At 36.3% G+C, this 14,995-nt stretch overlaps 1 protein-coding gene across 4 annotated transcripts; it reads left to right on the top strand.

Annotated features, from left to right (window-relative positions):
* Positions 1-4,463: 4,463 nt before the first annotated feature.
* On the top strand, positions 4,464-14,638 carry LOC138349575 (protein THEM6-like). 4 transcript variants are annotated; one of them, XM_069321225.1, is made up of 4 exons: positions 4,464-4,506; positions 5,821-5,991; positions 7,069-7,283; positions 8,421-14,638. In XM_069321225.1, exons 2-4 carry the CDS (start codon positions 5,853-5,855, stop codon positions 8,652-8,654), a joined length of 588 nt encoding a protein of 195 aa, XP_069177326.1. In that variant the 5' UTR covers positions 4,464-4,506; positions 5,821-5,852; the 3' UTR covers positions 8,655-14,638. The 4 variants fall into 4 exon arrangements, with proteins under 4 accessions (XP_069177326.1, XP_069177324.1, XP_069177328.1 ...); XM_069321223.1 differs by having other exon boundaries at positions 4,494-4,556; XM_069321227.1 differs by lacking the exon at positions 4,464-4,506 and adding an exon at positions 4,535-4,561.
* Positions 14,639-14,995: the final 357 nt, after the last annotated feature.

Raw genomic sequence — 14,995 nt, 5'->3', positions numbered from 1 at the left:
ACCATCCGGGCGACCAATAAGAGCATCAGAGTTACGGGGCGTTAGGTAACGGGGCTCTCTTTCAGCTGGGCATCCAGCTGTGGTGAGGCTCCTCTTCATGATGTCGTTAACTTCACTGTGCCTCGAGTGCCATCCTCCTGTGCTTTGGCAGAGTAGGCCATGGTGGCCGTACCTGTCAGCCACCACCTCGCCGCAAATACACCTATATCTGGTGTGGATTGGGGCAGCAAGGCGGAGGGCCACAGCAATTCGGAGGGCGTGTGGTGTGAGACGCGTGCCAGTTGCCGACATTGGGGTTGCTAACAGGAAATCCCCTGCATGTGGTGCTGCTACTGCTGTGAGGCGAGCAATGTCGTGTTGTGTTGTTGCAGCACCCAGGCACTCTGCAGCAACTTGATCTACAATGGGACCATCCCAGCTGGATTGCTTGTGGGCTTTTGGGGATGGTGGTTGAGGTGATTGGCCTGCACGAGAGGCCCACTCTGTGGCACAGCGTGTACAATTGGGATCATGTACACCTGCCAGCTGATGTAAGTGGGCAGGTAGAATTTCCTTCACAAGGTCGTCGGATGCTGATAAGGAGGACAGGAAAGCTGGAACAGCGATTTGCGTTGCTGTTCGAACTCCGAGGCCCCCAAGTCTTACGGGAAGAGAGGCTTGTTTCCACTGTAGGTCATCGAGAGAGAGGTTAAGGGCTTTTTCTAGCATTGATTTCAGTAACCGGTCATACTCATTTAGTTTTTGGCTACTGTAAGATGGTGAACACCTCAGAAAGTAGGTTAACCTGGGGAGGGACAGACATCTGGTGATGAGGTAGAGTGCATCATGAGCATCAATATCCTCAATCCTCCCATCCATCCTCTTAAGGTCGGCGATTTTCTTATCAAGGACCTCATCGATGGCTTTCAACCCCAGGGGAGCTCCTAGGAGTGTGCTGTCTTCAGGTTTAGTTTTATGGATATTTGGCATTAGACCCTCTATTCTCTCTACGATGCCCTGGTTGGAACATATTATTTCACATTTAGAAGGGTTCAGGGTGAGGCCTAAAACTGCACCTTGCTCCTGGATTTTGCTGATGTCCTCCAGGAGGGAGTGGGTTTCCAGGCTTGTGTGTCTTGACATTTCCATACACATACCCAGGTTTGAATTCCCCAATAATCTTTGGCAGGTGGAGTCCGGATTTCTTGGCGTTCACAGTTTCGATCAATCTGTTTACCTTTGTTTTCAATTCGGCTGTAGTGTTCTTTGTTACCCTTTGGAATTTAGTTTGGTCAGAGAGTATGAGGTTCATTTTCCCCAGAAAATGAACCTCATTTGTTTCTCCCTGTGAAGATTATTAAACAACAGTGATTATAGGGGCGCGAAAGTTCAGCCTGGCCAGGGCCGCCAGCAGCCCTTGGGCCCGCCCCGGCAGCACCCAGTCTTTAATTTAGCACCTTTGTGGGACCTTTGTGGGACCTTGGTATAAGCATAACATGTATATATACACTGGCTGCCTGTCCCCCTACACAACGATTCATTATTACCTATTATTTTATCAATTAATTTAAATATTAAATAAAATAATTTATTTAATTATTATAGTAAGTACTTAATAATTTAATAATAAGTAATAAGTACATAAAATAATTAAAAAGTACAGGTTAGTCATAGGAGATTCCTAGATTAGAATTCACTACCAAATATCAATATATCCAAGTATTTTTAGTGTGACATGCTGTTATTATATGCATAAATTGTTGTTTTAATAATATTACGCTTAACCACTTGGGCTGGACGGTAGAGCGACGGTCTCGTTTCCTACAGGTCCGCGTTCAATCCCCAACCACCCAAGAGGTTGGGCACCATTCCTTTCCCCCGTTCCATCCCAAATCCTTATCCAGATCCCTTCAGAGTGCTATATAGTCGTAATGGCTTGGCGCTTTCACTTGATAGTTCCCCCACCCCTCTGAATAATATTACGAGAGCAGTATTTACGGGCTATTCATGCCCGTGCCACCTCTTGGGGGGCTTAATCTTCATCAATCGAGAGCAGTACGTCCTAACCAGACATTATATGTTGATATCCCTGAACAGTTGATAAATAAAAGTAATTGCGTAACTCCAGTTATCTAATACTTATCATAAATGGTATAAAACCTTATTATAAGCCAAGGGATTTGTAGATCAGTGTTTAAAGGAAATTCGGAAGTAATAAGAACACAGCTGATGCCATCTGTCGGCACAAGAGAACACTATCAACTGGCTGGTCAACAGTGGCCATAAGATACAGCTTACGCCATCTGTTGACATCAAATTACACTTATAACAAATTACCCCACAAAATACCACTAACGCCATCTAGTTTTTTTCCAACGCACTATAAATAGCCAAACAGCAACCCATAAGGTGGGTTGTTGTGCTCGGGTAGGAGGTTCCAAGCTCCGCCCACAGATGGTATGGGGTGCATAATAAATGGCGTATCATTGGTAGAAACTCTTTGTTGACATTCACACAACAGCCAATCACAGGATTGGATCAGCTAAAGGCTCCATGCACTTAATAAATCATCTTTATTCAGCACACCATCCTTGCTTATGACATTCTGCTTCAACTTTTATCTACCTAAAAAGTGAAATGTTAAGTATTTAAAAGTATTAATATAGTGATAATTAAATACTGCAGGATGTAACGAGTGTTACAGAAACATGGGCTGGCTACCTAGCTTTTGACGTCATCAGAGGGTGTTGCCTCACACAAATAATATCGGCGACATAATGCCTCCGCCCAGCTCTTATTGGTCTACATTATTCAGTTAGATGGAAATTTCTGTCTTGTATAAAACAGAAATTGTTGTTCTTTTGTACAACAACAACAAGGTTATTGAGCAAAAGGGCGTATTTCTTATTTTGCATTTTATTCATATATGCGTTGGCATTCCCGGCAACAGCCAATCACAGGAAGGTATTTGTTGGAAATTCTGCTTTCAACAACGTTGATTCCTAATGAACTCTAACAATAAATTCGTTTAATAAACGAGTATTTAGGGTCAAGCTACAGATGAACATTATAGGATAACGGTGTTTTAGCTTGCAGCTTCGTTAGACAGAATCCCTGGTCTTAATTTAAAAAATAAAGAACTAAAAAGCGTATTTTATTGCTAACTTTTCGAGAAATAAATCCCAGCCTCATATTTGCGATCATTTATGCATTGTTTTTTTGGCTTAAGTTCTTATCATAATCCCTTTTGCAATCTCAACACCATCTGGCTCGTATCTTGTAACTATCTTCGTTACTTAGCCTCAAAACCTTACATTTGTCTTACATATCCTCAACAGTAGATAAAAAAAAGTAATTGCAGAATTCTAGTTACAAATAACAAATACAAATTTTTATTCAGGTAAAGTATATACATACAAGGTAAGATACAAAAGTTGATGGATTTATAGAGAGAACTAGTACATACAAAGCCTAAAACCACTATTACGCAAAGCGTTTCGGGCAGGAAAAACACTAAGACTAAAACTTAATACTAATTGAGATTAAAGTATAAATTGTGTTGAGAATATCTAATACCCGCACGGTATAAAACCTTATTATAAGCTACCAGACGTATAGATCAGTGTTTAAAGTAATAATAATACATTATTATTAATGTAATAATATTATTAAAATAATAATAATACAGCTGATGCAATCTGTCGGCAGATAGAACACTATCAACTGGCTGGTCAACAGTGGCCATAAGATACAGCTTTCGCCATCTGTTGACATCAAATTACACTTATAACAAATTACCCTGTATTTATATTTACAAGTTTCTGTGCTTGGAAGAAAACTCTGCATTGAATTGGGACTAATTTATTAAATAATATTATTTAGTATTAATTAATATTTACAATTATTATTAATTACAATTATTTATAGCTTAGTTACTTTCATGTAACTCGCAATCGTACATTCTTAACATTAATAGCCCAAATTAGCACATCTTGCTTTTAAATTAGCCTAAAAAGTAGCAAGTAGTGAAATTAAAAATTTGGGAGCGCGGGGCCCTCAAAAGTAGCCCAATTCGCTACTTGTAGCCCAATCTGGCACCACTGCAATGGGAAGAAAACCCGATCAAGACTTCTTCAGCTAACAGATGCCAATGAACCTATAATAATATACCTTCTATCTTCTCAGCCATTATATTATTACCTGCTTGTACCGTGCTTTATAAAGCCGACAATTTCTAAATTAATACAAGTATGAAAGTTACAATTAGGAAAGGCAAGGAACTAATCTTCACGTCATTATGGAAGAGAAAAATAAAACAGGAAAGACATGATTACCACATACACATACTAGTCATGGTGGCAGGCTCCATACATTTTTAAATGTAGATACTGTACTTTCCATAAATAAACATTTATTAAATGATTGATTGATAAACCCGGATTTTAAAAGAACGAATCCGGATAGTTCAATGGATAATCCGGATTGTCGTCTGCAGGAGGTTGCCGGTGTTGCATCATCGAGCAGCTGGTAAACAAACGGGGTTGAGAGGGAATATACCGGTTGTGGAGTTATATTGTGTAAGGTGGGTGGTGTGTGCCAGCACAGGCCACACCACCGTCACTGTACCGGTGTGGTGGGCGGCCCTGGCCGGTGGCCCACCTGAGGGAGCAGTAGTACCTGGTCTACTATATGTTGACTACCGATCGATTGAATACTGAATCATCCTCCCTAGTAGATATTTGTTTTTCATAACTAGTTCAAACGCAAAATTTGTATGTTTCATATATATAAATTATTGGACAGTATTAAAACCAAAATATAATGCTATTAACTGTTCAAAGTTTCTATTTAGCAGATACATATATTATTTTATTTTATGATATATATATATATATATATATATATATACATATATATATATATATATATGTCGTACCTAATAGCCAGAACGCACTTCTCAGCCTACTATTCAAGGCCCGATTTGCCTAATAAGCCAAGTTTTCATGAATTAATGTTTTTTCGTCTACCTAACCTACCTAACCTAACCTAACCTAGCTTTTTTTGGCTACCTAACCTAACCTTACCATTAAATATAGGTTAGGTTAGGTTAGGTAGGGTTGGTTAGGTTCGGTCATATATCTACGTTAATTTTAACTCCAATAAAAAAAAATTGACCTCATACATAGAGAAAAGGGTTGCTTTATCATTTCATAAGAAAAAAATTATAGTAAATATATTAATTCAGGAAAACTTGGCTTCTTAGGCAAATCGGGCCTTGAATAGTAGGCTGAGAAGTGAGTTCTGGCTACTAGGTACGACATATATATATATATATATATATATATATATATATATATATATATATATATATATATATATATATATATATATATATATATATATATATATATATATATATACGGAAAATCCACAGAGAAATATGAAATGAGGTGAACGTTTCAAAAGGTCTGATTAGGTTGTGTATCAGTCACACAAGTCAAACTTGCAGGCATTTAATGGAATGATATCCTGCTCCAACAAATAAACATTTATTTTGATAATTCCACTTGTCTCACTATTTTATTTCTAAAAAAATATATATATATTTTTATATGAAAATACTGTAATATAAAACAAAATCTGATTCACTGATAACGATTTTGGAGTCTATAATTTTATCTTAATTTCATAAAAAGAATCTGTATTTTTATACCTATAATCCCATCCCTAAAGTGGTCACATTGCTCATCTCTGTTTTTTTATTCTGATAGGTATAAGTATAGAACATGATAAATAAAAACATGTCTACTCATGTGTAAATGCTATTTTTCTGTTTTGCAGATAACAAAAAGGGTTTTATATTCCATCAGAAGATGGTAGAACTGAGCACAGTTGCTATTGGATTGTTCCTCTCTCTTGAAGTTGGATACTTTCTTAAAGCTGCCATATATGGCATCACCTCCAAGTTTTTCCTATCAAGAATTAATGCTTTGTCACCATCAACATTATATGGTAAATAATTTGTCCTCTTTAAATATGATATCTACTGTATAAATATAGTTCCTAATGCTTAATCGTCATGTTGTTATGTGATGTTAATGAATACTTTCATAACAAATATTGATCTTACTATTTTTTCTGAATAAGAGTATGTACATTTGTTAATTTTCATATTATTAGAGTTTTCCCTAGTGAAGATCATTCCATAAATGGTACAACATTGATGCTCTTCATCGAGCATTCATCCAAGACTTCTGGACATGTTACCATTTCTTATGAAACAACCTGGGTTTAAGTTATTTCCCAGGGGTGTGATATTGTGGTGTGCATAATGTTTAAAAAATTATGTTTCAATCAGCTGCAGAAATCTGCAAGCACAATACAATATTCAAAGAATTACTCAAGATTCATTTTTGTTTTGTCAGTTCAATGATGATTTTTGTATGCAAGGCAGATAGTTGAGACAGTTAAAACTACCATCAAGACAGTAGTAAAATATTTTCTATGTTGATGAAGTTTAGATAAAACTAGGATTATAGGTATAAGATTTTAAAGACAGTGTTGTTGCAAGCAAAACTTGGAAGTTAGTTTAGATTTTTGGATGGCAATATGTTTAATAAGAAAGATGTTGATCATACAGGCACTTCTGATGTAATGATCAACAGATGCTAAGATCACATTTTAGATAACAATTAAGGATATACAGACCTACTGGTAGGGGGGGGGGGAGGAGTTGGATATACTAGTCTAATGTTAGTTTTGGTGACAACAAACACACAATATGGTAATTAATTATGTAAATGATATAATTTGGTTACATAAGTTGGTAAGTCAATATTGTGACTGGCTGAGCCATGGTGTGCTACTGATGAATGGTGGTAGTGGTAGAGATGGCAGCGTCTGGTTAGGTGGTTCCTCATACGTATATCTGAAGTGTTGTTGTTTAACTTGGTTTTATACATACAGTACTAGTTTAAGATGGCACATGAAAAGCTCCTAGGGAAATTAAAATAATTAAAGTACAGTACAATACTGAATCCTTAATTTATTTTAAATTAAACACTGACAAGTAATGACACTCATTTCCAGGCATATGCACAACCCGTGACATAGACTTCATGCTCAACCATATAAACAATGCACGATATCTCCGTGCCATGGACTTTGGCAGAGTAGACCATTGCCTCCGTGCTGGAATATACCAGGCCGTGGCAATGCAAAAGGCAAAATTGCTAGTTGCTGCCAGCACCATTAGGTACCGCAAGCCTGTGTACTTATTTATGCCTTACAGGCTTCATTCTCAGGTGAGTGAAAAAAAAGTGTCGTAGTTATTATGACGATATTATTGGGTCACTTATGTTTTGTTATAAGCATAAACCTATGCTTGGTAAAGTGTTTTATTATAAGACATTATTGGCAGGGATTCTTTATGGCTATGTAATGTTTGTTTTGTGTTTATTTATTGAGGCTTCTTTTCAATGTGTTGAGAAGGCCTCAATGTATTGGCTTAGAACTTAAAATACTTAACTTTAAGCAAAAATGTATGGCGATTATAGAAATTGAACAATGTAGCTTCATAGCTGCTTCAGTACTGAGTATACTGTACATATATATTTTTAGTTCTCATGTGATAACTAGAGAAAAGGCTGGTTGTATTAATGTGTGATCATAAAAGTAAGGTTCCATTGGTTATTAGACTGTAGCAATATAACAACTGGGTTGTTTTCCCGAGAGATTTTTTTAAACTGAAAACGTTGAGTCCAAAGTATAAACTATCAGCAACGATAAAAAAAATCAATCAAGAATAGCTAACCAAATCACCAGTTTGCCAGTACATCACAACCCCCCCCACATCATCCCAATAAAACCTCTTGTCAGTACTAATCCACACCATCTTTACAACTCAATGCCTTCATCCCCCTTACTCATTATCCTCATTCCCCTTACTCATTACCCTCAACCCTCTTACTCATTACCCTCCAGTCACTGTACCTATTAGCCCACCACCAAATACTGTATCACTAGATCACCAAAGAAATCACTTCAAGCAGGTGAGCATCCTACTGCTAGTGTGGTAAATCATAGACATATTCCTGTATGGAGAAATGGATATGTACTCTTCTAATCCCATTCATATAAAAGATTTTCATATTGTAATGTTAAAGTCAGTATCAATAAATTAACTAGTTTGTTTTATTATTGCAAAATATGTGATGGATATAGTTACAATTACAATGAATTGTTTGTATGTAATCAAACTCAACGTGACATCCAACCCACATTTCTGAAAATAGGGAACTGACGATGTTTCAGTTCATCCTTTGTCCAGGACAGACTGAAATGTCATCGGTTTCTCATTTTCAGATGTGTGAGTTGAATGTTAACTCTTCAGCCATGTTATTGTGACTCATCATCTACACAATTGACTTGTTTTCTTTTAGCTTGTGTACTGGGATGACAGAAACCTGTACTACCGTCAGGACTTCGAGACCATACATGATAACTTTCTTCGAACAACTGCCTATGTTAAATTGGCAGTGGTAGGATCAAAGGCAGAAGAAATACTGCTTTCTGCTCTGCCAGAAGGTCTAGAACGACCCGAAGCCCCAGAGGATCTGCTTTCATGGATACAGTATAATCAGCAAAGCAGCCACTCTCTCAAAAAACATCAATAAATTCATATTTAGCAGAATTTATTGATTAACTATTTATGTCTATTTATGTAGAAAGGTATTAACCTAGTTATACTCAATAATACAGAATTAGGTTAAAAGCTTTAGTGCACAATAATAGTATTACAGTAATAATTTAATTTTTATAGATAATGCTTTACCCTCTCTTACTTAAAGAATAAAACTATAGTTCATTTTCTGTATGTATCTATAAGGCAATTATGCTTTTGTCCAAATTCTTGTTTCATGCCATTTAGTTCCAAACAATAGTTTTTACTATTACACTCCAAAAATAAATATTATAAGGTCAGGAGGTGGGAATTTTGAGAATGGGGAAGGGATGAGGGAATTTATTTTATAGCCTATTAATTTATTAAAATATAGGGATATTTCATGCTGCGATTTGAAAATGGTATGCAAATATTTTAACAAAAGTGAAGAAATGTATGGTTGGTGGGAAAGTTTAGAAAAGTCTAAGTCAAAACCAGAAACTTTTCTGTGATTACCCCTTAATAACTACCGGTGCATTCAGCTCTGGTACCAGACCTCTGGACTTTCCTAGATCTATCAAACACCGGGAACAGAAAAGTGTATTCTTATTGAGGCAAGGGAAGTGAGGAGATCAGAGATCAACACAATAACAAAAAACTTCCCATAACATAGAGGCAAATCAAAATAAACCACAAATTTTGATTAGAAAAAGAAAGAACAGAAAGTGTAGGAAACCATAGTTTAGTGATGGTCACCCAGGGGTCCAAGAAGCCAACAACCTCGCTCACATGCCATATACCAACAACCACAGAAACACCAGCTTCTGAGGTTACCTAATCTTCTGTTTTCTGGATAACTGGTGTAGCATTCCTAGGGAGGCTGTTGTCCCACTAAGGTCTGCTTTGTGTCTTGTTCCAAGTTACACTTCCCAACTGTGTTTATGCTACCTCCCTTACATTATTAACTCTCTCCATCTTTGCTTTATGGCTCGTTTTCTTTACCATCAGCTCATTTGTTCAGTTTCTTTAACAGAATTACTGTACCTTCTTTGAAAGGTTTTGGTTTTCCCTCTCGAGTTGCCCCAGTGACTGAGTAGTACTGTACTTAGGACTTAGTCGTCTGGGCCAGACCTGTTGATGGGAGTGAAATAGGATTGCCGTTTGGCAACACGGCTTGCTTTGGTGCTTTCTGCATTCAGCCCAGAATCTATTGGGTCATGATTTAGGATTCCTTTGTTATATAAACTCATTACCATTATACATATTTCCTTGACAATTGTTATTATGGTTGGTGGGAAAAACTTAGATTTACTAGATCTGGCATCACTTTCACTGCATTTGGCATGTCCAGCTGTTCTTTAATTGTCTACAAAGCCAATTCTCATTGCACTTGAAGGTTGTTTGTCATTCCTCTTTTGGTTGTCATAATATACAGTATTCCCAAACTAATTCTATATTACATGATATAAACATATTTAAAATAAACACCAGATATGGCAACCTTCATATGCTGAATTACAGAAACCAGTTTAGTGTTTTAAAACTCTGACAGTCTTTCCTGTTGCCTTATATCACTCCCAATTTATTTTTTGGTCTCCTTTAGGCTCTAGGTTTTTGGTAGTCTGCATGGGTGTTGTCCCATGTTCTTTCCTAGATGAGCACAGCAGGTTCAGTTGCTGGTGCTCAGGAGGCCTGCACAAGAAGCATGTGTGTGTTTATCCGTGATACCAGAGCGCAATGCACTGGAGGGCTGCCAAGAAAAGGTAATTTCATTACTTACAATTTAGCTTAATTATGTATTTATTTTTTCCAAACTGGTGTGCCAAGGTGAATTAACTATTTCAGTCACAATGTGATTTTGTATTTATTGATATATTTATTTATTAAAAATAGATGCTAATACAAGAGACAAAGTTGCAGGAGGGGCAGGACCTCCATAAATCATTTTATTCTTATTGATTAAAAACCCTTGTCATTTATTGCTGCATGCAACATAGCAACTGTGTTCTAAATGGTTGGTTCATAATAAGTTACAACATTGATTACCATTTCATACAAATAAGTGTGTTGCTTTGATTCAAGTTGTAGATACACTTGCTAGCTGCTGTGTGCCAATGTCCCTCCCACTTGTGTGGTGCTGGTTGTGCCTGATGTGATTGCGTGCTTGTGAGTGATACTGAGGATCAGCATGACATCAGGCAGAGCTATATATAAGATATACCATATATCTTTGGTATATGATTTTATGTATCGGTCGACTTTTATCACTTGTATTTTGTTATCATCATTTTCATGCATTTTTGATGATTTACATAATTATAATAATGTATTTTTATATAGTTTATATATATATATATATATACACACATACATATTTGGTTTATGTACAAATGTGAATGAATAGATATATGTGTATACAGTATATATTTATAGTTAGTACAGTATTTATAACAATAAGCACATAAAATCAAAGCAACCAATATGTATATATATTTAGTATTTGGCAGCACATGGATTCTTCCCAAGCACATTAAAAAGGGATGATGATGATGATGATAATGCTAATGTACAATAATATTGCAGACTCGCCAGATGGTGTGCAACTTGCAGATATGCAGGTCTGTACATGGTTCATGGTACAGTAGTTTTTGGCATATGTGTCATTCTTTTCCAAATTGCTTTTCCAACACTTTGAAAACGTGAACATTGAGAAAAGACCAAGAAGATAAATATATAATAATTAAAGAGCTAAATATTGCTTACAAATATTATTAATTTCAATATAATTATTTCTGTTTCCATTTATTGTGTTTTAAATCTGTGTGGTGTTTATAAACAAATGTCAATACCAATGGTAGAAAGAACAAAATAAGACTTTGCATGTTTAATAATGCAAGACCTTGCATGTGGGACCTTACCTTGAGGTTACCTTGAGGTGCTTCCGGGGCTCAGCGTCCCCGCGGCCCGGTCGTCGACCAGGCCTCCTGGTTGCTGGACTGATCAACCAGGCTGTTAGACGCGGCTGCTCGCAGCCTGACGTATGAGTCACAGCCTGGTTGATCAGGTATCCTTTGGAGATAATCCACATCATAATTACCAAATTAACAACATTACCTTACAGCAGATTAATGAATAAAAAGGACCATGAAGTTAGAATCCATCATTCACTGAAAGTTGCACAAGTGGGAGCTGCAGTAAAAAAGCTAACAAAATCCTATAAATAATCAAGCGAACATTTGACTTCAAAGAAAAGAAGGTAGTTATTCAACTGTATAAATCTCTGGTGCTTCCCCACTTGGATTGTTGTATCCAAGCTTGGAGACCTCATTGTTCATAGAGAAAGACATAGCTGCTTTGGAGAAAGTTCAATACCGGGCAACAAAAGTCATTCCAGATCTAAGTCGACTCTTGTACCAAGAAAGGTTGGGTCACAGAGCTAATAACACTGCACACCAGACATGACAGGGCTGATGTTATCGAAACTTAAAATACTAAACAATTTGGAGGATATTGATCCAGACAACTTCAAAGGGTCAGATGTAACAAAGAGCAATGGTTTCAAACTCAACAAGCCACAATGCAGGACAGAAAACAGGAGATGCTTTTTTCTCCCATAGGGTTATAAACCCATGGAACTGCCTATCTGCAGAAGCCATTAATATCAAAACTGCTGAATTTTAAAATCCAGCTGATAAAAATTAAGACAAATGGGAAGACCTTTGACAAGCTGCCGGCTTCCTGTCCTTGTCGAGGCCACTAAAGAAATAGTGGCCCTGAAGTAAATAGTGCCATAGCATGTAGCAACATATAGGGCAACCAAATATTAATATAATATCACCTTGAATACTGTTCCTCATTTGCAAGATTCTCTCTCAGTTCACATTGGCAATGTCTCTTTTGTTGCTCCTACTTTGCCCCCCCCCCCCCCATGAAGGGGTCCTTCTTGTGAAATTTTGCAAAACCCTGTCCCACATGGTGAAGGCTTAATAACACTCATCCTACATTGTTGTTTTTCACAACCACACCTATATGTGCTGCCTTTTCCAGGGGACAAGCATCTTCATGGCAGAACTTTATGAAATTTTGGGTGCTAATATCGTCATCTGCTTTCATCTGCTTTCTCTGACTCAATGTTCCATTGTGATTGACTCTTGCAGTACCCTCATGGCTCTTGGGAGGACTTTAACCCTTTCATCCTGAGGTGGACGACATTCATTACTTCCCAGCCATATTGGCGTTACCTTGAATGAACTTGCAGATGCCTCCATCAAGGAGGCCATTTCGTCCTTGCACTATTTTGTAGAAAGGGATTCTTTATTCCGATTTCTACCTGGTCATTCATTCTGCAATCTATGGCTGTTAACAGGGTCATTTGGTGGGCATTAAACTAAATGCTCTTAAAAGTGACCTTTCCCCTTGGCCTTACTTTTACTAGTTTAATAGATGATAGGAAATGACTTTGGCTAGAATGCTTAACAGTTACTTTACACCTGTATAACTCGTGGTCACCTAATGGAACAACATCCTGCTCTCTTTAGTCCAAACTGTATTGTCCCATTTACAGTCATGTACCTCCTGATAGAATGCCCTAATTTTAGGGATGACTTATGTCATGCTTTCCTACTCTTCCTAGAAATTATTTGTCCCTCGTTAGAATCCTTGATAAATCCGATGCCTTTGAAATTGTTCACCTTCCTTCTGTTGTTGTATAGGAATCTTGGGTGATACTATATTTTGTGCCTCTTGCACATCTAGTATATTTTGAATACCTAACAGCAAAGATGGTGCTCTATAGTTTTTCCGGCTAAGCGCTTTCTTTTGATAATTACTTGAACTCTGTTGAGGTTAAATAGTATTCTTGAAAATAATGTGCTTATTCTTTGATTTTTTGTATGCTTTATGTTATCACTTACTTTTTTGGCTCATAAAAAATATTGTAAATCATTAGTGAATAGATGGAAAGATGATCTGGAAAGTTAAAGGTCAAATTAGGGGGTAACAATCATTTATCACACATCAAAGTCAGTCACCATTTGGCTGTCAACTGGTATCAGCATTTACTATAAAACATACATACATAACGACATAATAAAATCATTGTTTTTCAGGGATCAGGCTGAAACTTAGGGTATTAGTACCTCATAGTTGTAGGTTTATTTCATGACATAGTCATGAATAATATTGCATAATGATAATTTTTGTTATTATATATATATATATTTTGGGGAGGAGAGATTATTAATATATAAATATAAAGTTTTTAATTGATATACAGGTGTTGATTGCCAGTACATTGTAGATTTAAGTTTACTGCAAGAATCCAGTGCTGAATGACACTGGTTGTGACTTGCAACTGCCATGTTAGTTGTAGGAAAATATTACTAATAAATGGATATATTTTTGTTTATTGTAATATTTAGTTCACCTTTATTAACAATATAGTAAAAAATGTGTATTAAAATATATAGTGCTGAGTGTTTATTTAGCTTACGATGTGTACAGAGCACTAATTGTAAGATTATTTATACCGGTTAGTATGCTATATAGTCATACTGGATTAGTGCTCAATTTTGATCATTTAGCCTATTAGCTGTTTGACCATGTTATGGCACTGCATCTGTGACATACATATTGCTTCTTATAAATGCTTGTGTTTTTAGTTAATCATTCCATGTAACTACAGTACTTTGTCATTTTACAACAAATCATTCCTAGCAAATGTCATGTATTAGTTTAATTTCCAGAGTAATTTTAGACCTAGGTCAGATTATGTTTGTTCTGACAACCCTTGAGAATCTCTGTGTACAGTAATATCATCCCTTGCAGATGATGCTAGTCTTTCAATCTCACAGTATCCTTAAGGTACTTTTTTTTCCTTCAATTTCACTCATTACTTTTAGTACTTAATGTAATCTCATAGTGCAACATGGTTGTGATTGTATACCAAAGTGTTTAAATACAATATGAGGATCTGAAGGTGTCCAATGATCATGCAAATCTTGTATTTTTATCCCAATTTTAGTACTGTATTATGGAAGGCATCATAATGCAAAAAAATATACAGTATGGTGGTTAGAAATTCAGTGTTATTATTAGTTAATGTTCAACAAGATAGTGATATACTGTCATTGTTTTGATACATGCTACATTGATTTTTAAAGGGAAATTAATTTATACTAATATAAAATCTAGATGTAAGCCTTATAAGCTTTGTACAGTATATAGCTTAGCACTTTTTCATAATTACTCAAGTAAATACAGCTGGTATTAAAGTTTTTAATCAATTAAATTTAAACATAATGATTACCTTTATAGTTGAACCTTGATAAATCATATCAAGATAAAATTAAGGCA

This window comes from Procambarus clarkii, chromosome 9 (genome assembly GCF_040958095.1).
Source record: "Procambarus clarkii isolate CNS0578487 chromosome 9, FALCON_Pclarkii_2.0, whole genome shotgun sequence".
Classification (NCBI taxonomy): Eukaryota; Metazoa; Arthropoda; class Malacostraca; order Decapoda; family Cambaridae; genus Procambarus; species Procambarus clarkii.
This window is presented reverse-complemented; position numbering and strand designations above follow the sequence as displayed.

Coding starts and splice junctions, on each gene's coding strand:
- LOC138349575 (XM_069321225.1), top strand. CDS start 5,853: ATGGTAGAACTGAGCACAGTTGCTATTGGATTGTTCCTCTCTCTTGAA. Junction 5,992..7,068: donor GTCACCATCAACATTATATG/GTAAATAATTTG, acceptor ACTCATTTCCAG/GCATATGCACAACCCGTGAC. Junction 7,284..8,420: donor CTTACAGGCTTCATTCTCAG/GTGAGTGAAAAA, acceptor GTTTTCTTTTAG/CTTGTGTACTGGGATGACAG.